This window comes from Gadus chalcogrammus, chromosome 19 (genome assembly GCF_026213295.1).
Source record: "Gadus chalcogrammus isolate NIFS_2021 chromosome 19, NIFS_Gcha_1.0, whole genome shotgun sequence".
NCBI lineage: Eukaryota > Metazoa > Chordata > Actinopteri > Gadiformes > Gadidae > Gadus > Gadus chalcogrammus.
Window position 1 is genome coordinate 6,598,303 of NC_079430.1, and position 24,694 is coordinate 6,622,996.

Genomic DNA, 24,694 nt, shown 5'->3' on the forward strand with positions numbered 1-24,694 from the left:
ATCATTAACAGGGAATAATCAGACTGCATAGGCTGTAGTAGTTGCTTTCATTGTAAGCTTTGGTTGCCTGTGCTCTCGTGCAAAATCCTATCGAGTCTGGATAAAATATCTTATTTGTCAAGTTGTTCCTACCTTCTGTCAGAGAAAAAACAAAGGTCTGATTGTGTCCGTTAAGCAAATGAACACACAATGACCGTCGAGCTATTATTTTGGAAGTACGAGGCCTGTTTAGAGGGGGCATACAACATTAGCACTGTCCATAAATGCAATGTGTTAAAGCATGAGGATATTTCAAACACAATGCTACGTATGAATGATGAAGCAGTATTCATAGTTTGTATCATCTCTGATGTGACGCCGATTACAGGTTTAAACGTCCAGAGATGTGAGTGTCTACGCCTCTAACTTGGCTGGTCATCGGGCTGTGTTGCCGAAAGCCCGACGACAATTGCATCAGGAGGCAACTGATGCAAAAATCAGAAAAAAAAATGCCAAATATATATTCTATCATCAACCATTTACAAGTTGGCAAGAATTGCGCAGCCCGAGGAGTCGCACTTTGTAGTCAGCAGAGCAGCAGCTCGGAGTAGTGGCACTCACTCACTGCTTGTTGGTTGTCGTAAACAAGTCAGCCGAACAATGGGCAGGGTTCGTCTTACTTTATCCGATTATCCTCTCCAGGCATGACACCGAAACCCCCACATTGTTTCAGCACTAAGCGACACAGGGTCGAAATAGAGAATGCGCATCATATAAAATATCAGCGTTTCATTTAAGATGATATCAGCTGTATTCCTGAGTACAAGTGACTCTCATCGCCAAGCGCTACCATTAGCTGGAAATAAACGGGAGGAAAAAAAATACAATTGACAGTCTTCATTGCTCGCCGGAGACCCATAGGGCCCAACTTACATTCAAACAAACAGCATCGACTCTTTGAAGTATGTAAGGAAAAAGGTAGACATAAAAAACGGGAGGTGTTTACCTGTTAGAGAAGCTCCACTCCACAGGGCGCCGCCATCTTGACCACCTCACAGCCCAACCCACCGCTGTCCGCCTCCGCTCTCTGACAGCACGCAAACTAATCCCACAATAATCCCACTCGCACACATTTCACCATTAATAATGAACAAAACATCCCAAAAACAGACGTTTATTAAGTCTGATCATAAATCACTGCATGTTGTCTTTGATTAAAGGACGGTAATTCTAACAGATAGGTCCCCATCTTCAATTGGTGGAAGGATGAGTTAGTGCAATGCGGTTCGGCGTGACACAGGTGGAGCGCGCCAATGTTATAGGCTGAGAGGCTGGCCCTGCCGGCGCGGGAACTTTAAAGGGTAACTCTGAGGATGTGGTTCTACTGCAAAATATAAAATAATATAATTAAATGTTATTGTAAATGCAATGGAATTGTAAGCGTAATAATAATCTGATGTTCATTTTTTTTTAAATATATAAAATAATGTTATTCTATTAAATTGTATTCTTCTTTTATAACACCCCCTAAAGTGTTTTAGATTAAGGGCTATATCATGAGCACACATTGCAATACTAGCCCAGACCTTATTTTTCAGATACTTACCTTTACTTACTACCTTACTCTTGTGTAAAATATGTAATTAAAGTAATTCTGATTCTGATTCTGATTCTATTCGACCTGTTTCTGTAATGTGTCCTGCCTTTAAACCAGAGCGCGGTCATCATGCTCTGAGGCGGTCTACCCGCCATACCACCAGTTGACCGACAGAGGTCACCAGCGCGCCATGTGAAGAAAGAAACATGCATAAAAAAATACAGTCAGGGATTTTTCGGGCTGTCACGTGATCAAAATCCCAAGAAGCGACGATACAACAGAGGCGTCAGCAGCGGCGCCTGACTGACAAGCCATATGTCCCATGTTTCGGCGGAGGAGTAACATAGTTTCGATCTTGATATGAACTTATCTTGAAAGCGACGCCAACTTGCACCTGTGATCAAAGCGCTTTAAGTCGGAATGGAGTGTAGAACCGACAGCTGAAGACCCCCCGTTGATAAACAGGCGACTTTCTCCCCCTCAGCCGCGATGCAGGTGAGTCCTACTGTGCGAAATTGCAGCTGTTTTAGACCTGGTATAAATGATATGAAGTATACTATCGGGTATATATTTGTTTATTACCGAATGCTAAGTAACAACATATACAATGGTGCACCCGAAGATTTGTGCACTCAGGTCTGGTACATCGCAGCCTTGCTAAATACAGGTCGGGCAGGAAAATTACGAATTTGTGCAAATATGGGAGCTGCACTCCATGGTGAATGTTTACCAATGTAGCCTTTTAAATATTCATCCGTATTCGCAGATTAATGTATATATGCTAATTTTAAGTTACCCTAGAAATGTGTTCGGTTGTCATTAAGTAGGCCAAAGCATACATTTCAGCACAGGCAACTCAAGATCGTTTGAGTAAGCCATCTGCTATCTTGAACTATTTATTTCTCTTAACCCGCCCATAGTTTCTCAAAGAAAGCCAATCTTAATACACTTTCATATCTGACGTCTGACGTGATTCCTGACAGCAACAGGATCGATACCTATCCTGGTTTTAACCTTTGTGTCTTTAGAGTTGCCATCGGGTCTGTTAAATTATCAGAGATCTATTATTTATTTAATTTTTTGACCCCGTTAGGACCCTTTGTTGGGGCTGCTAGGTTGGCTTACACTCCCTACAATGGCATTTATTCAGGTTACTTCCCCATATTAACGTCATAGTCAAAAGATTTCAGATTGTCAAATTTCTGTAACTAAAGTTAACTAACTAAAGTTCAAAGTGACAGACACACTTTTTTTTCAGGAAGATGTATAGACCTACTTAATTAAGAATTAATACAAAATTAGTCTATATAACAACAGTGGAATAAGAACAATGCTGAAATGCGTTGTCATATCTTACAAAAGGGTATGAAGGTGAGATAGTCAGTGTGGGAAATATCTTGAGATATTAACCAAATTTGAAGCATGGTGTTCTCTGGGCAGCTGTTCAGCTCTGACAATATGCCCCTTTGTATTCCCTATGGACGCTCTAGATAGATGGCATTGCAAATTTCTCTGTCTATCGCTCAGTCTCTGCCTCCCTCCCTTCCTGTTTCTGCTCCCTCTTTAACTGCTGTTGATAGACATGCATGCCACAGTATGACTGTATGTCGCTCTCCTGGAGAGCCCGGCTCCATACTTTTAGAAAACGGATGTTCTAGTTGTAAGTTAAACGTGTCGCGGTGTGCTCTGTCTCCTTTCCTAGATGACATTTGATGCGTCCAGCAGTGTCACGCTCCTGTTTGACTTCTGGGCCGTCCAGAGCCCACCAGGTACGTGCTGATGTTCCCATCCATGGTTCCAAACATAGGTACCGTGCTTACTGTAGTTCATAGTTACCGCGGTTTTGTGCTGGATAACAAAGCATTGTAACTAAGGTGATCTTGGATCCATCGGTCCTACTATGCTATAGCAGAACCTCTGATCCAGCAGTCCTACGATGTTATAGCAGAAAATCTGGGGGGAGAACGCACAGAGCCTGGGCCGGAAAGCAACAATCGCAAGGGGCGGAGCTACGCATGTTCACTTTTTCGCCCCGTTGATTTGCTACCGAAGATAACTCGTTGCGTGAGTGGACGTAGCTTTTTGAAGGGTGTTTTGAATAAGCGTACTTCTACAGTTTCCAGTCTACATGGATTTGAAACCTTTAAAGACACCAGTTTACTAGTGTTCGCCGAGATGGTGTTCAGCAATTACACACTTACAGATGCCCCTCTCAAGCCACATGATTGGTCGAAACATCCATGTAGCAAAATAAATAATTAACTTTGGTAACCAAGGCTTATTTCTATAGAATTAACTTTGGTGACCAAGGCTTCGTTCTGGATAACGAAGCCGTTATACCTGTGGGCCCTGAAGGTCCAGGGCGCCTCGGCTAATTATCGTATTGATTCAGAGCTCCGTTCACCTGGTTGAGCCTCACCGCTGAGGCACGTCAACAGCATCATTAGCCTTAAATAATGATGGAGGTGGCCTAAAGCAAGATGTCTGCTAATGCCAAACCCTGCATGAACTATATCTGAATCCCCTGCAAGTCTCTTTGGATAATAGTGACTGCTGCTAGCAGCTAAACGACTAAACGCTCCCTGCACAAAAGGGAGATTGCAGATTGAGATTCCATGTGGTCCGCTGTTAAAAGTGTGTGAACGTTAAATATGAAGTGCTTACCAATCATGTTCTTTGTACGTTTGTGTTAGTACAAAGAATCACGTGGTGTCATGCATGACTGTGACACACGCAACACACATGACTATGTGCTGTATAAGTGGAGCATGTGGTCACTCGAAGACACTGTGTGCCTAAAGTGACCTAATGCCTCACCCCTCTAAGACTGGTGCACCTACGATACCTTAAACATAGTCTATGGCGAGGGCTGTGTGGGATACCCGTACCTTTGGGCTAGGGCAGGGCGTTAGAGGGGAACACGTTGTCGGAGTTGTGGTCCCTGCCGTCACTGTCTGCAAAGCAACGGGTGATTGTTAAAGTTGTTTATGTCACTATGATCCTGTTTGGACCTGTCCCACTGGAGCATAAAAGTGTGGATAACAAGCAGGCGAAGCTCTATGCATGAATACTGATAAACTGTTTTCTGTTTAAATGAGCCCTGTAAACACGCTACTAGGCTATCCTTCTCCGTAACGTACGTAAAATATAATCACCAAGAAATGAAGAAGAGGTGTTTCATAGCAGTCTAGTGTAAAGACTGTCCGCAGGCATCTATGGTTCTCATGTTTGTTTTTCTGTATTTGTTTGCTGCAAACCAGCTTGTACTTAAGGCTATGTTCTATCAAACAAAGATTGCGTCAGATTACTCTAAAAGGCTGCAGAGTCTGAGCAATTAACCTTATAGCCCTAGAGTTACCTACATGACGTGTTTGTTTTATAGTACATGACATAACTATTTTCACAGACATTACATAACTTTTTGTTTTGAATAATGTACCTTTCTAAAACGTGTGTGTGTGTGTGTGTGTGTGTGTGTGTGTGTGTGTGTGTGTGTGTGTGTGTGTGTGTGTGTGTGTGTGTGTGTGTGTGTGTGTGTGTGTGTGTGTGTGTGTGTGTGTGTGTGTGTAGGGATGGTGTTGTCAGTGCTGGTGGTGTGCCTGTTCACAGTCTTCTTTGAGTTCCTGAAGATGTGGAGGATCTGGTTGGGGAGCCCCCTCTCCGGCACCAAGTGCTACAGGCCCAGCTACCCCCAACCCTGCGACGGCAGCCCCGGGGAGTGCATCTCGGTGCTGGCCCCGGGCCGCTCCCAGTCCTCCCTGGCCCCCATACAGCCCACTGCGGATACGCCTATCATCGCCAACGGGTAGGGAGCATGGATAGGGTGGAAAGCGGGAGCGATAGGGCCATAAAAAAAATAATTTTTTGAAAGAGTGTGAGAGAGTGAATACAGGACGTTAAAGAGCAGGTATGGGTTAGACTTTGAATACAGGTCATTAAGGAGCAGGTAGTGGTTAGACAGTGAATACAGGTCATTAAGGAGCAGGTTGGGGTTAGACGGTGAATACAGGTCATTAAGGAGCAGGTAGGGGTTAGACAGTGAATACAGGTCATTAAGGAGCAGGTAGTGGTTAGACAGTGAATACAGGTCATTAAGGAGCAGGTAGGGGTTAGACGGTGAATACAGGTCATTAAGGAGCAGGTTGGGGTTGGACAGTGAATACAGGTCATTAAGGAGCAGGTAGTGGTTAGACAGTGAATACAGGTCATTAAGGAGCAGGTAGTGGTTAGACAGTGAATACAGGTCATTAAGGAGCAGGTAGGGGTTACTGTCCGTCCACACCAGAAGCGAATTGAGCGACCAAATCGCCGGAAGTCATTCACTTTCTATGGGCAAGAGCGACCAGAGCGACCAAAGCGACCAACGCTACCAGCGGCCAAAGTTGAGCGACCAGAGCGTCAAAAAGAAGTTGAAAACTTTTTAACTTTATGCAAATGACTATTATTCGCTTCAGCGACCAAACACTGACAGCCAATCGGAATGTAGACGCTCTTCGCTTGCGTGGATCCCAGGGAACATCGGCAGGCACTTTGGTTCCTACCTACCTTTATTCACTCACTGAACTAAATGTCGGCTGAAGTATTAATCGCGGCTGTAACTGGGCACCCGGTGTTGTACGAACCCACCCTTTTTCAGTTCAGAGATCGAAACGCCATAGTGGTTTGGATATCAAGTGATGATAAGCGGGAGTATTTATAGGCTACATCTAGAACGTTCGTATTTAAGCGGGAATCATTATAATTTGCTCTACATGCCACCAATCTAACCAACCAATCGCGTGTAGCATGCTTTAAACAAAACCAAAAAAGTATTTGAAATCGTCACATAAACAAACTAATCGACAAGACGAGGGATAAATGACAAGGGATATATCTCTTGTCTTTTATCCCTCTATTCCCCACTATTCACGGAGCCTGAGGTGAATAATTTTTAATTAAATAGTCTAGATAGATAGATAGTCAAGTCTTTATTAATACCAAACGACACAAATCGTCGGGAATCCATTTAGGTGGTTCGTCCCACACAGGACAGTAGCCTACAATACCACACAGAACAAGTCTGACTGGATAATACACACAATACATCACATTAAAACTAGACACGCGTTGATAGATAGATAGACAGAAAGGCCTAGATAGATATGTTCCATTATTTGCCTTGCGGAGCCAACCAGTCCTGTGCACGTCGTATGCAAATGAGCCATGTGTCCCAATGTCTATTTGTTTTGAATGCGACGAATGAGTGCAGATCATGAATTGCAGATCCAGATCAGTGAAACATATTTTAACTACTACAGCACGCAGGGTTTTTTGTTCTCGGTTGTAATTAGCCTACATTTTAGGATTTTTTTTATATTGGGGGGAATCACTGTCCTACTTGTTGTCGAAGCACTTTATCGAACAAGCAAAACCGTCTCGGCAATATGGCCAAGGTGTATGGGAGAGTTCACTATTTGATATGGCTGTCTGTAGGGCCTACTAAACGCATACGGCTCCTTTAAATGCGTCTGCATAATTGAATTGTACGTCATGAGCGACTTGAGCGACCAAAGCGAACAGAAAAATTTGCAGCGAAACTTTGTGAGCGACCAGAGCGTCTTTGACGCTTTGGTCGCTCCTGGTGTGGACGTACAGTTAGACGGTGAATACAGGTCATTAAGGAGCAGGTTGGGGTTAGACAGTGAACTCAGAAACAGGCCATTATGGAGAAGTTTGGGGATAGACGGTGTGTCTATTGAGACAGGTCCTTTAGGGCAAGGTTCCCACGTGTCCTAGAAAACCTGCTTTTTGATAAATGTCATGAAAGAGAAAGGAATGAAAGGAATTTTTGCAGATGGTAGCAATGCTCATTCTTTTTTCAACTAATAGGATTAGCTAATGTGTTTCGTAACATGTTTACCTTCATGCCTGGCCGTCAACCGCCTCAATAAGGGATCCTTCTGTTCCAGACACAGCTCAATATTTGCTGTTCGTTCTGAATAAATAAAGGGCGCGATGTGCGCCTAGTTTTCTTCAAATGTTAAAAAACTATGAACAACAAAGAAGTTTAATAAATATTGCCTGCTTCATAACTTGGGCACGTGAGCGAACGAGAGGTATGGGAAGTGAAGGAAATTTGCAGAGACAGCTTGTTAAGGAAGGGTTAGACAGAGGGGAGCAGATAAGGGTTAAACAGTGAATACACGGACAAGGCATTAAGTAGCAGATAAGACATCGACAGTGAATACAGAGACCAGTCATTAAGGTGGTCCTATTGACTGTGATTAGATACATGTCATTAATTAGCTGCCAGGGGTATAAAGTAAATATCAGGCTAACTATTGTGTTTTCAATCTTCTTCTGCAGGTGGATGCTACACAGCGTCCAGACAGCTCTCCATGTTCTCCAGGTGGCCATGAGCTACATGCTAATGCTATGTGTCATGTCCTACAATGTATGGATCTTTCTGGGTGTCCTGTTTGGCGCAGGCCTAGGCTACTTCCTGGCCTACCCTTTAATCGGACGGATCTCAACCACCTGAACTACCTGGGCTAATTCCTGGGCTAAAATGTAACTTGACAGATCCACAGTTGGAACTATTGCGGTATGGCTTGGGCTTATTCCTGGATCCACCCTGGATTTGAAAACTGAGCAGAAAGGTTTACTGTAGGTTGGTTTGTCAAGTATTTTCTTGATCGGAAATACGAGACGATGAAATAGAGAATCCAGTTGCCATTTAGGGTTGTGAATTTTTCTGAATTTCTCTTAATTATTTTTTTTAAATCATAGTCTTTACTACACTTCTGTCGTGTAGAACGATAGTTGATAGAATTACTTTTCCTCAAACACTGAATCATTTTTAAAATGTTATTTTACTAACATGGCAATATCTACGCATACAGCGTAGGCCTACTATAGAACTACATTTTGTATGTTTGTTTTATGTGCACAAGCTGATGACTGGACCGTCATGAAGCACCAATGGATCACTACTGTTAGTAGTTAGGGCAACAGCAAAGACCTCTGGGTCTGACCTTTGTTACCCAGGTAGCCCTGGCCTGGGAACATGAATGAGGGGATAGCCTGACTTGCACCTGCTAGATTTCCATGAAAAAAGGAGTGTGCGTGAATGTAGGATGTTTGTTTTAATGATCCTACCAATGCCCGACTGCCAGTGTTTTTAATGATTTTTAAAATAAAAACTTTTTTTTGATGCAGCTTTTAATATCTTCTTTCAAGTTTCTCTTTTCCATGTATGGGTAGAAACTTGACCGCAGCTTTGAGGCTGTTTCATGTCATCTTAAAATATAGATTTTATGGGTTTTTTTCTGAAAATATTTGATATGCACATTTGAACAGTGACAGTGGGGAAACTTCAATATAAATATAAATATTAAACAACTAATAAGTAGCAGGCAATAGGACCACTGAACACGTGATCGAAAGTCTTGTGAACGGCCAGGAACACGGTAGGTCTCTGCACCCACAAGGTTCAGCTGCACTGTGTTGTATAAAGATATAGGCCCTCAGTCCCACGTTTGGGTTGTCTTTATTGACTTGGTATAGATTGTGTCAACATGGTACATAATATCAGGCCAACCTATGAAGGAACAAGGAGATGCGCATATGTAAATTCAGGAAGATATTTGTGATTCCATAAGATACTGGGCTGTAACTTGAGGCAGTAAAGTTGCTGTAATCGGTATGTTTATTCCATTAATACATAATTATGTAATGCAATTCATCCATACATGTACAATGAATACGATCGAAAACAAAAAAGGCAAAGAGAAGTGACGTGGACAAAAGAGAGAGACCTCCACTGTATAATTTATATAATAAATAAACAAGTTAACGAGTCATCAGTTATTTATGCAAGCTCATAATCACAAAGTATAGTTTCCAATGGGTTCTTTAAAAATCAAGAGGGAAGTTGTTTGAGGGAATTGAAACCTGTGTCTAAAGCTGTGATGAATGACGTAACAGTCGGTTATACAAAACCATTTACACCCAGTTTTCCTGCATAGACAACAATAACAAGGCCAGTAGAAAGATCTTAAAAAGTGTCTTCCACACAAAGAGGAGTCTCTTATGGGGACAAGATGGATAGAAATGTACAATTTCCCCTGCAAGTAACGCTATTACAGAATGATTATGTTAAACCCGCCTCAGAACGAGAAAAGCCAGTAGTAGATGACAGACAAAATGGAGAGCTACAGCTAATAGCTCCAGCGCCTCCTGTTGGTTCACACCGGGGATAACCATCCTCATCTTCCTTTGGTTATTTATCCATCACTTTTATCCTTTCCAAGTTCACCATTGAAATTTAATAAAACAATTTACCAGTAATTGACCAGTAATTAGTCACAAACAGGGTTAATTATTGAGCGTGAAAATGTGCTTGCCATATAGTTCCAGTTACAAATCATTGTGTGTGCTTTGCTAGTAATTCATCTTACAAAACAACTAGATTCACATGACCCCCTGTCCTAACTTGAAGTTCAATATCAACTCATCCCTTAAATGCCTCTTTTTCACTGCGTCCTTTATCGTTGACAAATGAACATTTAGTCAAACACATCCCTCTACCCTAACCGCACTCACTCCATATAAAGCACTAAGCAGTCATTTCAATACAATCCGACCACAATCACATCAACAATGTGTCGATACTCGAACAGGAGGCAACTTAAAGTCACAGCGAGGGGGAAATGATACCAACAGAAAGCCGTACGTTTAGTAGAATATATATCATACACCCTAAGGATCAGACGAAAGAAACCGCTTTGAAAATGTATTTGAAACCTAATAGTGAGAGATCCCTCTATGACTGCTTTGTTAGACGCCGTAAAGTGGCCTTTTTGAACATTGCTCACCATGTTAGCTGTCCACACAGGATGTAGATACTCTCATATGCCACTAGGCTCACTTGTACACCTGCTGTTAACGCTGCTAACTATCAGCCAATCAGCTGGCAGTATATATATTAAATCCCTGTACTGTCGTTGAAAGTACTTTTATAAAGGAAACTTAAAAGGTTTCTGAAATGCTAAGTATTTAAAGAATCTAACAGTAGATACCACATCAGATGTAATTGAATTCCAAGTGAAGCATTTAGTGTTATAAATAAGACAAACGTTTGTACGATTTCAAAACCTAGAAATGTAGCCACGCATAGTTTTGAAAGATAAGACTGAAGATATATGCAAATTAAAGTCCTTGCTTAGGATTTACCTTTTTTGATGAAAGGTAATTAATGAATTTCTTAAATTTCACAAACGACGTCGGAGATTTGCACAGCTACCTTCTCCCCAAAGTTTTCCACCTCTTCGCCATTTCCGTCCCCTCCTGTCAGACCGTTTCTGATTGGCTGGGGGCCTACCTCGTTCAAACCCTCATTGGTCTTCGACGAAGTTTGCCCCAAATCGGCCTCTAAATCCGTGTCCTTCCCGCCTTCCTGCACGGCGAGATCTATTTCCTGTATGGCCTGCTCGATGTCGGTCACTTCCTGTTTCCTGTCTTTTCCCATGAGCCTCTTCATCATGTCCTGCGGCGAGACCCTCCGCTGGTCACCCCCCTCCACCAGGGTGGTCACCGACCTCACCTCCTCCACCGAGCCGTCCTCCAATAGGACGGTAGCCGACACCGGCTCCGCCCCATTGGTCCCGCCCTCCTCCGCCTCCGGGTGCTCCACCTCCACCACAGGGTTGATCAGACCCCGGATCTCGTGCACGCTGTCGGGGGACTTGGGGGTCCGGGGAAGCATCCTGGCCTCGTCGTCGTCGTCGTCTTCCTCCTCCTCCGTCCCTAGTTTGCAGCGCATGCCGTAGTCCTCGCCTTCCTCCTCCGGGATGCCCTCCACGCCGGGCACCTCCATGCAGGACTCGTAGGCCAGGGGGACCCCGTCCAGCTGGATCATGGACACCACCTGCCGCCGCCTCTTGGCCGCCGCCAGCCCGCCCCGGGGGCCCTCGTCCTGGGCCCCGCTCTCCCCCTCCCCCTCCGGGTCGTCCGGGGAGAACTTGGTGGACCAGTCCACCGAGGGCGACTCCCCCAGCAGGTGCAGGTTGGGGTCGCTGTTGGTCAGCACCATGCTGTCCCGGTACAGGTTGTGGCGCCGCTGCACCGCCGCCTCCTTCACCGCTGTGGGGGAGAGAGGGGGATGGAGGGGGGGAGAGGGGAGAGGAGAGAGGGGAAAAAGGGGGGAGGGGGGAGAGGGAGAGAGGGGGAGAGGGGGGGGAGAGGGGAGAGGAGAGAGGGGAAAGAGGCGGGAAGGGAGAGAGGGAGAGAGGGGGAGAGGAGGGAGAGAGGGGGATGGAGGGGGGAGAGAGGGGAGCGCAAGGGAGGAGAAGTGGGTTAGTGACTAGGTTGATGGAATGGAAAAAAATAAAATTCCTTCGTATAAATGACTTGCGAGCTGCCAAGATTAAAAGCCAAACTACGACCACCAAAGGAAAATCCCGGCCGCCAATAAGAGAATCATTGGGGAAACGGCAAATTAACTGGGGCTGAATGTCGGTCCACTTAGATTTTATGGATGCAATGCGGTCTTTTGGTGGGGCGTAGTGGAATGTGGGGATGTGTCCGCCAAACAGGAAATGATCCCATCATTAAGGGTAGCATATGCAAGTGCAGAGATTGCGTTTGTTTGTGCCTTGTTGTGTATCTGTGTATGTGCATGTGTGCTTGTGTTTGCGTACCTGTGTGTGTGCGTGTGTATGTGTCGTGCCTGCGTGCTCACCCATCATGATGTCCTTGGTGACAGAGTGCAGCACCACCTCCTCAAAGACGTTCTCCACCAATAGGAAGCGAGAGAAGTCCTCAAAGATGAGCTCCTTGAATTTAGGAAGCTCCTGCAGACGGGGAACACGAATCAAACCACGAGTTAGTGGTCGAGGGTTAAGCTAACATTGACATAAGAGGACTATGAAGACTGGAACTCACAGCAGTGCAGGAGGGAGACAGATGTTTGAGCATGTAGGGGATGATGATCTGCAGCAGAGCTTCTCGGAAGAACTTCTTGCGCACCGTGCTGCTGTCGTAGTCGTATTTCTGTACGGCACACACACACGCACGCACACACACACACACACACACACACACACACACAGTGTGAATGGGTTTACTGAAGAAGCCTGTCTGACTTCATAGCTCAGTCAAAGCTCATAGATCAGTCTTTCTAAATGTCTTTCTAAGTATATATCGGTGTCCATCTATGTCCAATTGTCTGTGCATCTCTCTGATTAGCCGTCCGTACGTCCGTCTATCCATCTATCTATTCGTCCCTCTGAAGCCTCCCTGCCTCAGCACCATCCCATCAGTCAGTTGCCTGGCAACCCAGCAGAACCTCCTGAGCCCTCTCTCTCTCGTACCTTCAGCACCCGGTCCTCACACTTCTGGATGGTCTTACACAGGTCCTCGTCCCCCTGGCCCTCCAGGGACTGGTTCAGCAGCTGCTCAAACGTGTACACCGCGTTGTCCATTTGCTGAAAAGAGGAGAGGTTCAGACCACGATGAGATGTTCTTCATTAATCTCAGACACGAGATTGAGGTGTAACAGCAGAAAGGACAGGACAGTAAGGTAGATATACATGTGGAAAGATGTAGTATAGCATAAGAACTACAAAGCCAAAGTGTTAAAAATAGTAACTGCACTACATACTGATTAAATATTTTGTATCCATGAATTTATCACTTCAATTGTATAAAGCGTCGACCTTCATTGCAGGCTTTAAAAAATATTTATATATCATTAACACGTTGCAGTACTCATCATGACCACCAGGTGGGAGTAGAGTCAGTGGCGCCGTTGTGTGTGTGTGGCGGTCCACCGACGCAAAAGTAATGGTACTCTAATACGACCACACCTTTTAACCAAATAACCAGTTCCATGAGCTGTTTTATCATCGACTCATGTACGCAGCAGAGCGACAGTGTCAGGTCACCTCTCTCATCAGGATCTGGGCTCTCTGGACGAACACGGAGGGGCTGGAGACGTCGAAGCGCTGCTGCAGTCCGTCCAGGTTCAGCTGCTCCACCTCCTCATAGCAGCTCTGCATCTTCACCGGGTGGAAGGCCAGCATGGACAGCCTCTCCATTTGCTGTGGTGGGAGGAGAGGGAGAGAGAGAGAGAGAGAGAGAGAGAGAGAGAGAGAGAGAGAGAGAGAGGGAGGGAGGAAGGGAGGAAGGGGAGAGGTAGGGGGAGGGGAAGGCAATAAGGAAAGAATGAAGGAGTCAGTGATGATGGCCTGATGGGAGATGAAGGGTGTTGGGAGAGCACCAGAGCATGCGCACTAGGCGATCCTCCCTGGTTATTAAAACACAGTCTCACATTGAACCAAGATTACATCGAGGGAAAGAGAGACAGGTATTGGCAGACACACAGGTAGATGATAGATACACACACAGAAAGACAGATTGACCCACAGACAGAGGGACGGACCGATACATGAGGCGATAAATATATAGCAACGGAAAGATAGATCAACAGACAGACAGACACGGATAGAAGGTCTCGTATTGGATAAGACGTGAGCCCACCTCTCCCAGCAGCTCCTTGCCTCCTCCGTTCAGGGTGTTCTTGCTGACCTCCACCAGCTCCCTGGAGAAGACGTCCCTGACCTCCGAGAAGCCCCTGCTGGTGGGTTCCATCAGAGCTTCCAGGATGGAGTCCACGTACGGCTTCACACTGGCCAGCAGGAGCTGCTCCGCCCTGGGCAGCACCAGCGCTGCAGAGGAGGGGTGGAGGGGTTAGCTGACTAGGGCTAATGGAAAGGTTGTTCGCCTATTAGCGAACAGACAGCCGATGGAATGGCTCCTAGCTCACTAGCTTCCTGATATTATAATGCCCTTACCCGACCTGCAAGTTAAGGTCACGCATCTTAATTTTCCGTAAGTCCTTTTGTACAGCATTTTAACCCTAACTGTTGGGTGTCAACGTCATTCTGATCCCCAAACACAAACAACACATGAAGGACGTGCTGGTGTAATGTTTCCTACACAGCATTATATCTTCTTACTGCATGGGTGTGTTTATGTGTGTGTTTTTGTGTGTGTGTGTGTGTGTGTGTGTGTGTGTGTGTGTGTGCGTGTGCGTGTGCGTGTGCGTGTGCGTGTGTGTGTTGGACTACAGTGGCAGCGATGGAATGTAGTCGTTCTACCTCAGTTCCCAGAGAAACAAAGCCACAGATAGAGGGAGGGAGAAACAACAGCCAACATCACCGCCAACTAAGTACAACTTTATGAGTCACACGGCGGCGGACAAAGAGCTGGTGATGGCTCGGAGCTTAAGAACGACGAAGAGGGAGAGTAAGACGATGAGAAACAAAGTGAGTAAAGGGAAACAAGACTTAAGTGGATGTGATCATAGGAAAACACAACAAGGTCAAAGTTCATAAGTGTGGGCGGGATTGGCTCTTTTGAGAGGAGTGTTTCATGACGATGGAAATGGACATTGAGACACATCTCCAGAGCATGGTGTTGATGTCTTGGACATGGTGGCTACATACAGAGAAGGAGGTCAAAACTTGTGTGTTTGATCTATTTTACTGTGACTTGTCTGCCCTTTTTTGCAACTTGGGACTCCTAGCGAACTCGGTTAGGAGCGGTCACTCTTTTGGTGTTCCTTCCCTCTTTCCCTCTTCCCCTCTGGACTTTCTGGAAGCTTCTCCCTGGGTGTAAGGGTAGGGAGGCGTGGCCTATAAGACTGGAACTGTGATTAATGCGACTTGGCTTGACATGAGAGATATTTCACTGTAATCTTAATCCTTTCTTTCTGCACTTTTTATTGACTTCTTATCATTTAAAAAGCTGCTTTGGAAATGCATATGTTTATTTTCCATGCCAATGAAGCTCTTTGAATTTAATTGATTTGAATTGAGAGAGAGAATGAGAAAGAGACATAGTCAGAGAGAGAGAAACTGAGACAGAGAGAGAGAGAACAGGAGAGAGACAGGGATGGAGACAGAGACACAAAACAGGAAGCAGGAAACAGACGCAGGAGTCTGACTCTGTTGGGCTTAGTCACCATGTCAGCACTGCACTCCACACACAACAGCCAAACAAAATCCCCCATGGACACCCGATACGGCCCCTAACTTGAGTTAGAGAACATTTCAGTGACAGGTTGCTCTGCTTTAGCTCCACTTTGCCTCGGAGTGCTGTAACCGGCAGCCATGTTGGATAGGTCCGGTGTGGCTTGATGTCAGACAGCTCAACACACGGGAACAAGAGACCCAGATGGTGATGATGACACAGCGTGTCACTTGACTCCAGACTGCAGAGGGTGTGATCGGTGGGTGTGGTTCTTCTTTAATGTCTATGTTCCTCTGTCTGTCTGTCAGTGACACTCTCTGTCTTTGTCCGTTTGTGTATGTCCCTCTCCCTTTCTCTTCTTGTTTCTTTCTGTTTCTGTCTGTCTGTCTTTATTTCAGTCTTTGTCTCTCTCTATTTGTCTCTGTCTCTCTGTCTCCTGTCTCCTGTCCCTGTCTCCTGTCTCCTGTTTCTGTCTCCTGTCTCCTGTCTCAGTCTCCGTCTCTCTCTCCGTCTCTCTCCGTCTCTCTCCCTCTCTCTCTCTCTCTCTCTCTCTCCGTCTCTCTCCGTCTCTCTCCCTCTCTCTCTTTCTCTCTCTCTCTCTGTCCCTCTCTCTCTGTTTCTTTTTCTCTCTCTGTCTTTCTCTGTATCTCTCTCTCTATATATATAATACATTTTATTTTTAAGTTTAAATGAATTCAAGTCTCTTCTCAGTACTTCATCCCCTCCCTCCCCTCCCCTCCCTTCCCCCTTCTCCCTCTCCTCCCCCCCCCCCCTCCTACCTCTCATCTTCCCCTGGACGTGGTCCTTGGAGGCGATGATCTGGTCCATGTCGGTCCGCAGCCCCGCGTCCAACGCGGGCCTCTGGACCTCGCAGCTCTGGACCAGCGCCTCGTAGTGGGCCCGGGTGTGGCGCAGCACCTGCTTGTACAGCGCGTCGGAGATCTGGAGGAGGGGAGGAGGCGGGGTCACGTTCAGCCCAACACAGGCGTGTGTACATGGACGCCTGTCCAACCATGAGCTGCTGCGCAACAGATGGTTCAGTCTCACACAACATACACCTGTGGGCCTATTTGGGCAGTTTAAATCAGATCATCATAGATCCTATGGTGTCCTGTACACTGAGCAGATATTGTTCTTCATCAAAAGTCTTGGAACAAAATGTATTTATTTGTTAATATTGACCCTAGAAGTAAAACATGATTTTCACTTGGTTTTAGTTCACACATGACATTGATAGATGTAAAGGTCAACAGAATTTGTAAATAACTCGTGTTTGAACTATAATGTTGTTGTCGATGTTTACCAGCATCCAGTGTCTCTGTTTCTGCTGAAGCTTCCCTTTGAGTCTGTGAGCGATCAGACTCCTCATCTCTGGATGGAGAGTCTCCATCACCAGGTTAGCTAGGATCTACACACACACACACACACACACACACACACACACACACACACACACACACACACACACACACACACACACACACACACACACACACACACACACACACACACACAGATGCAGAGAGTGAGACACACACACATGCACACAGTTAGAGAGAGACAACACACACACACACACACACACACACACACACACACACACACACACACACACACACACACACACACACACACACACACACACACACACACACACACACACACATACACACAAAAACACAGTATAACAATCATGGAAAAATAAGAATCAGAATGTTTAATCTGCACAAATTGCTCGGTCAAAGAAAACAACTGTGTATTTCAGTGTGTCTGTGTAGACCTAGTACCTTGTGTTGTGTACATTTCCAAATACAAACACAAATACACTTAAGCTGAAGGTACCGATTAGACATCGAGTCACTGAACAGTTTTTGATAACACTGCCAATGTTTAAATCTGTTGACACAGACAATAGAGAGTGGAATGATTGAATTTCCATTGAAGAAGGTGTCAGCTTACAGTGTTGACCCATTGTTCAAAGTAACACTAGGCAGGCTTTGAGTCCCTATTTTACCATCTTGTTTTCTGTGGTGTGGATTGGTTGATGATAACCTCCCCTGACATTACACGTGGGCGTGTCCCCCCGTATGACGGACAGCTCAACCTACCGCCCTGTGATCTGTAGTGGCTCATCAACCCCTGATGGTAACATAGGGCCCCTTTAGCACTGATCCAATGGGGTTCGAAAACGTAACGGCATGTAAATGCTCTGAATATTTTATATTTTTTATTTTTTTATTTTATTTTTTATTTTCTCAATCGTCAAAGAGTTGGATTTCACTTGAAATGTCACATTCAACACCAGCAGCTTGTCTTTAACACTCATCCGATGTGGTTTGGAAAACGTTAGCTGAAAACACGTGAAGGCGAGCTGATACACACAGCGTCTCTGTTCAAACAGTTTAGGCGCGCATGGTAAACAGAGAGAGAGCTCTGATGAACAGGTCATTCCATCATGCTCCTCGGATCGTGGTTCCTCCACTCTGCCAGCAAGTTATTGTCATGGTAAAAATGTAACGCTGTGCACGCCTCATGACGCACAAACAAAAGGCTGTGAGTTTTTTCACACGTTAGGTTCCCCTTGAGTTCACCTGATGAATCTGGATGGCAGGAGATTGCGAGAGATATAAGCCTTGACAACTGGTTTGAACAGGCCCTGCATATAAACAGAGTGTGGTGTGATGTTGAAAGGGGTTCAAACCATCTGCATGGACCAAGATTAAAGTTACTCAATATTTGTCCAAATATTCTAATTATTGATTATTGGGCCTTAATAATACACCTCTGCAATGATACAAAAGGCGTTTGGAAATTCCTCATACCTCAGTTATATTTTTGCTAGTTGTCATGGGACTTATTAACTCTGGCGATTGAAGCAAGGAAATCCAAGGAACCGTAAGTGTGGGTTTGTCTCGTCTTTTAGATTAATTGAAAGTATTCCATATTTAAGATCCATTAAACTTTCTATTTTTGTAACCCCAATGTCCACGTTCTATCCTGTGGCTATCCTTGAGCAAAATGTGCCCTCACCACTCCCTGCTCATGTATCTGAACGCACTATAAGTCACTCTAGATAATAAGTGTCTGCTAAATAGCGTAAACAGTGAATTGTTTAGTGGCAGCAAGGAGCGGTACAAACTAAAAGCAACATAGGAGGATGGACAGCTCACCTACATCATTATATTGACCAACACAAGGTGGCATGTGACTTATGTGTGATGTTTGGACAACTGAAGTCGGTCTCCGACAGCGAATACGAGATGTCTAGACACCTGGTCCAGTTGAGACAGGAACAATTACCCCCGCCTCGTCTCCTGAGCCTTTGAGCCAGACTTCAGTGATGTTAACATTCGATGGAACAAGCTTCTGGCTAACTACTGCCTGCATGGATAAGAGGTGTTTTCATTTGGTCAAAAGAGGGATAACAAAGAGGGAAGATGAAACTATGGAAGTGATAGTTGTGGTCAAGCCATATTTCAACAGATACTTGAGAACCACCTGAAACTAGGGCCAGTCTAAAATGGACAATTGGAACCAATTATCCTACTGCAAGATGCCTCAACCCCTACCTGCTCCTTAATGATAGATATCAGATTTCACTGCAAGTCCTTCTGGGTAATATCTAGTCATTTACTAAATAACTTACTCTTGATTAGTACACACATGTCCTTCAAAGCTACGTTATAACATCACTCAAAGACAAACTGGAAAGAAACAAGGAGAAGCTGGAGAGAAAGCATCTGTCCACTGGTTATCGTACCTCTCTGACAGTATGACACTGGGATATCAAATGAACCGGCTGTAATGAGTCCTCCCTACCTGCGGGGGTCCTCCACACATCATGTCCCAGGTGCCGTAGTGGCCCTTGGCCTGCCTGTGGAGCCGAACGGCGTCGGTGAAGGCGGGGGTCAGGACCTTGCAGTCCTCTGAGAGACCTGGTGGAGGAAGGAGAAGAGGAAGGAACCCGGGTGAGATAGAGAACCGAAGGAGGGCTTATGGTTGATCACAAGGTTTCTTCGGTCACTCCTCCAGATTTTACTTGTGCGCTAGTACTCCAGTTCTCTACTCTGTTACCGTGCTCCAGCGTGATGGCTTTAGGGAACCACAGGTGCAGGGTGGTGTCATGTTGTGTTAAAGCTCTGTGTGAGAACACCTCCTACTGGATAATCCACAGAGATCGGGTCACAGTATTTTCTCTGCAAAGAGCGTCCCCATACCAATACTACCATACTATTTAGTAGGCCAGAGAAGCATTTAATACGTCCCAATGCATAGGATGAAAAATGCAGCACGCCCAATATACCAGGATGTGGTACTACTGTACATCCGGTCGCATTTCGCAGTATGACAGCCAGCATGCTTTTTGTCTGTTCTGCCCAACAATCGTCTGCGCATCAGAAGATACGTCACATCAACTGAGCCTTCAAGAAGTCAATGGTTGGCACTACAGGTGTGCTAATCGGTGAAATCACCTTTAGTACATCCCGATCGTATGCATACTATGAGCAACACTACGTACTTTGTAAGGGTAGCTGCAGCACGTACTGCAAGTAAAAAGGAGGCGCATGCGGTTTTGAACGCAGCCAGTGTCTTCCTTTTATCTTCTTTGAATATAAATTGGTGGTACGCACTGCACACAGACCGCACACCACAACGTGTGTCTTTACACAAGTCAATTCCAAGAAACAGATTTCTAGAGCACCACATCTCCACCACCCTGTTTGTGTTGTGCTCACACATGCACGAAGGGATCGGCAAAGACACAATCAGTTTCTAATCACCAGCCACCCACCAAGCCACCCCCTCCCACAGCTGTATGTCATCCATGAAACAGGAAGTTGTGGGCTGGCTGGGGCACTGATCGTGTGGTGTTGCTATGGATACCGTCCCCTCCTCAACACAGGGACAATGGGAGCGGTTCGAATCAGGCACTGGGCGACCGTCAGACGCGTGTGTTTCCAGGAAGTTGGTGCTGGTGATAACACACCGGTGTGTGTGTTTACGTGATTTGAAACAAACAGCCAAGGCGAGGTTACGATCTGTCTGCTGGTGTCAGGCTGACTCTTCACTGGATCCCTATTGGCACAGAAGTTGTAGATTTTTATTTATTGAAGTATGGCGATGAATATTTGCTTAACAAGGTGCTAAAACAGAGAAGTACAGTTTATGCGATATTTGGGATATATACAGGAGATGAGTTTGAGGATGCCTTTTGAATAACAATGTAATCTTTATTCAAAAGGTCTAATGTATATAAGTTCATATAAATCATGGGCATTCAATGATTGAAAAGGCGGTTTCAGCCCCGCCACACGACAACAGTGTGTCTGTGAATCATGGACGCTCGAGTACAATGGAAAATGGGTCGTGTTTGGTCCAGAGCACATGAATAGGAAAACTGGAGCACATCTATGGATAGTCATGTGTGTGTGTTTGTGTCAACACAGCGTATGTATTTGTGTGTTAGTGTGTGTGTGTGTGTTTCTTTGTGTTAGTGTGTGTGTGTGTGTGTGTGTGTGTGTGTGTGTGTGTGTGTGTGTGTGTGTGTGTGTGTGTGTGTGTGTGTGTGTGTGTGTGTGTGTGTTTCTTTGTGTTAGTGTGTGTGTGTGTGTGTGTGTGTGTGTGTGTGTGTGTGTGTGTGTGTGTGTGTGTGTGTGTGTCTTTGTGTTAGTGTGTGTGTGTGTGTTTCTTTGTGATAGTGTGTGTGTGTATGTGTGTTTCTTTGTGTTGGTGTGTGTGTGTGTGTGTGTTTCTTTGTGTTAGTGTGTGTGTGTATTTGTGTTTCTTTGTGTTAGAGTGTGTGTGTATGTGTGTTTCTTTGTGTTAGAGTGTGTGTGAGAGAGAGAGAGAGAGAGAGAGAGAGAGAGAGAGAGAGAGAGAGAGAGAGAGAGAGAGAGTGTCTGTGGTGTTTTGTCTACCATACACTCAAGCTCTTGATGTTTCGTCTGAGTTTCCGACCCAGGAGGATCTCACAAAGACAGGAAGCAAGTTTACCATGAAGGGGATCGGGAGAAGAGGGAGGGAGAGAGGGAGAGAGGCAGGGATTCATGGAGTTAGGGTATGCGTGTGGGGACAGTCGGAGGGTGTGTAGGTTAGGGGTGGGCTATGAGGGAGAAGCAGGGGAGGGAGGGGTCCCAGAGTTGGGTTTTATGAGGGTCACAGGGTCAAACCACGAGGGTCGTAATGATCACCAGAATGAAGACTTTCACTGAGGTAGGTTAAATGAGTTTGAATTAATGAATAATGAATTAATCATTGCCTTGTATCCAGTTTATTGTTATTTGTTCAGTATTTTAGTTCAACTGGGTTCTCTATTTAAATTTGGAAATAACTACTCCTGATTTCATCTCATTGAACAATACCAATCCAATCTAGAAACTCTGAACACGTTCTTTTCTTCAACAATAACAAAACTTGGAAGTGACGTAATGACAGGGGTATGCCGGTATCCTTTACGAGCTGACTGACTCCCTGAATGAAATCAAAAGACCAACACCAATCAAATAACATAACGAATGAGAACAACGCCACGTGAAACGCACTGCAAAGAGACACAATAGAAGTGTGTGGGTATGACAGAGGAGGGATGAGCATAAATAGATCAGAGGCATGGAGTCTAAATTAAAGTTTGTTATTTTGGGGAGGTTGCCGGTTGCCGCTGAAATGATAGTTGCTTTGAGATATTTATACATCGACCTTGGTTTAAGCTTGTTGAACGTGTCACTTGTGTTAAAAATGTGACGCTTCCTCTTGAAGCTGTTCAGTGACACGTTAAAACAGGTCCGCGGCAGAGACTGGCCTCGGTTCTTCCAGCCTCAGGATATATTCCTGGATTCAGGGGCTGGGTGAGGTGTCTGTCTCCTGAGCGGGGAACACAACCATTGGTTCTGCAGTACATCGAGAAAGGAGCCTCCACAGCGATACAATGGCCTGAAGTGAAGGACTTTTCAAGTGGCCGCTCACGACCCTCGTATTCAGTTACACTAATGGACAATGAGCAGGTTAGAAGTGGACGTCTGCCTCTGTAATCCGATCATAATCTGATCATAATCTGATCCAGTTGACTGGGCTGCGGGATCAGGTAAGAGATTGCCACAAAAAAAAGGGAGAGGCCAACATTGGCAAAGTAATGGCTCTATAATTGTGTTTGTGTAAGTGTGAGTTTGGGTGTGTGTGTGTGTGTGTGTGTGTGTGTGTGTGTGTGTGTGTGTGTGTGTGTGTGTGTGTGTGTGTGTGTGTGTGTGTGTGTGTGTGTGTGTGTGTGTGTGTGTGTGTGTGTGTGTGCGTATGTATACAGAGGAACATGTGGCAGCACTTACCACAGTGTGTATTTCAGAGATGTTCCTCCCTGTCTAACTCACAGCCCTGTGGTCGGTGGTATTCGGACCAGCAGGCTGAGTTCCCAGGCCCTCACCTCCACCATAAGCATATTTCCATTTTATGTAAACACTTATGTGTCCTTGTGTCCTTGTGTTTATGCATGAGATGTCCATACTGTAGAAAATGTGTGCATCTCCTTTTACCTGAAAGACATTCATGTTTCCTTTACCCGTACCTTTTGGTTTTATTATTTGACAAAAAGGGGTTTACTATTGCCCTGCTTTTTTGTATTAATTTCAGTTATACATTTTTAAATGTTGTTAATGTGCAGTTGATAGTTTCACGTGTACCTCCTTTGCATTTATTCCCACCATAGCCCTCTCTGGGAGGGAGGGAGCGCTGTCTGGTGTGTTTTCCTTCGTATGGTTTTTCCCTTTTTCCCACGGAATTTGGTAGGTTTTCCCCTTGGCTTCTCTAACACACACAGTAATAAATATACATAATATGCTAAACTTGACCAGACTTCACATTTTTCCACAGAGTTGGCAGATCCCTACTGGGTGCTTCAGCCAAGAACTTCAGGACCCAGTAGAGGCTTGGACGCTCTTCTAGAATGCAGAGGGTTCTAGAATGTTGCAGAAGGTAACCCCCTGTGATTGATGGGTCAATGGTGGTCCAGTGACCCACAGTCAGGGGCGGGACATGACGGCTGTTACGGCTTCTGTTGTGCTGCTTATTATTGGAGCAGCCAAGCAGGAAGTGGGGGTGGTGTTTTTTCTTGCCCGGGTCAGAAGGGATAACCTCTGTTTTATCCCGGTCGTAAGTCAATGTGTGGACAGTTGGACCAATCATATGGCAAGGTTTGGAAGCAGGGGATAGTGGTGGACTGAAAATGATATAATGATAAGAGGTTCTAGGTTCAAACCCCAATGCCTTGCAGCCTTGAGCGAGATGCCCTAACCCCTTCCTGCTACTTAAAACTAACTAGGGTTGACCATTTATTCGAGAAGCATTATTTGGCATATTTGTTGAAATTCTCATTACCTCTCTGAAGCAATCAATAAATCAAATGCTCTGACAAAAATATATACAGAGAGAGAGATGGAGTCAAAAGGACACTTGCCTATTGTAAAGGAGTAGCCGATGCAGACTTTGTAGATAAGCTATAATTAACAGCCATAATAGCTATGCAACGTGGGCGTAACCATATGGTTTTGTAATGAGGTTTACTTACTGGTTTAGTTTGCATTCCAGAAACATCAATCCTTTTATCCACACACACTTTATAACATTTGCATGTTCATGGATCCGTTGGTGTCTGCATGTGTGTCACTGCATTGTAGTTCGCGAGGATATTTCCCTTGCGGTTGCACTCATTTGGATATTATGAACAGTGTGTCTCTAGGCAGAAGTTGGTATCTCATGTCGGTTTCTGCTCGGTGTGTGATATCTCATTTAATTGCTTTGCATGAAACTTTCTCCTCTCAAATGTCTTGTTCACTGCTCCGGCGCTTCATAACTCAGAAGTGAACAATACAGCAGCGACACATCAGAGAGTATGGGTTACAAAGTGCCCTTGGTGCTTCGTCTGTACGAGACGATAATCCGTTAGAAACAGTGTTTTGTTTTATCTGTTCTTTTTTGCTATGTTAACAATTAGTAGTATTTCTTACACCAAACTAGAATGTGCATTATGTTTTACACACGTGATAACCTTAAATAATACGTTACACCTTGCTTCAGGTTATCCTGACTTTATCGCTAATGTAAGTAATTGTAATTGGT

At 45.0% G+C, this 24,694-nt stretch overlaps 3 protein-coding genes across 3 annotated transcripts in view; 1 reads left to right on the forward strand and 2 right to left on the reverse strand.

Annotated features, from left to right (window-relative positions):
• tsc1b (TSC complex subunit 1b) overlaps positions 1–1,146 on the reverse strand; it is a 28,061-nt gene extending 26,915 nt beyond the window's left edge. The window contains exon 1 of the mRNA XM_056578429.1: positions 986–1,146. The gene's annotated coding sequence lies outside the window, so the exon portion shown is untranslated. The remainder of the gene's footprint in view (positions 1–985) is intronic.
• A 686-nt stretch (positions 1,147–1,832) lies between these two features.
• On the forward strand, positions 1,833–9,448 carry slc31a2 (solute carrier family 31 member 2). The gene is made up of 4 exons (XM_056577925.1): positions 1,833–2,071; positions 3,279–3,345; positions 5,147–5,381; positions 7,922–9,448. The coding sequence occupies exons 1-4, from the start codon at positions 2,066–2,068 to the stop codon at positions 8,094–8,096; spliced, it is 483 nt and encodes a 160-aa protein (XP_056433900.1). The 5' UTR covers positions 1,833–2,065; the 3' UTR covers positions 8,097–9,448.
• The window catches only part of niban2a (niban apoptosis regulator 2a), a 32,398-nt gene continuing 15,416 nt past the window's right edge, over positions 7,713–24,694 (reverse strand). The window contains exons 6-14 of the mRNA XM_056577922.1: positions 19,409–19,524; positions 16,893–16,997; positions 16,369–16,531; positions 14,096–14,283; positions 13,501–13,656; positions 12,928–13,041; positions 12,500–12,607; positions 12,297–12,408; positions 7,713–11,698 (exon numbers count right to left, since the gene is read on the reverse strand). Coding sequence (XP_056433897.1) covers positions 10,821–11,698; positions 12,297–12,408; positions 12,500–12,607; positions 12,928–13,041; positions 13,501–13,656; positions 14,096–14,283; positions 16,369–16,531; positions 16,893–16,997; positions 19,409–19,524 — 1,940 coding nt within the window. The 3' untranslated portion in view covers positions 7,713–10,820. The remainder of the gene's footprint in view (positions 11,699–12,296; positions 12,409–12,499; positions 12,608–12,927; positions 13,042–13,500; positions 13,657–14,095; positions 14,284–16,368; positions 16,532–16,892; positions 16,998–19,408; positions 19,525–24,694) is intronic.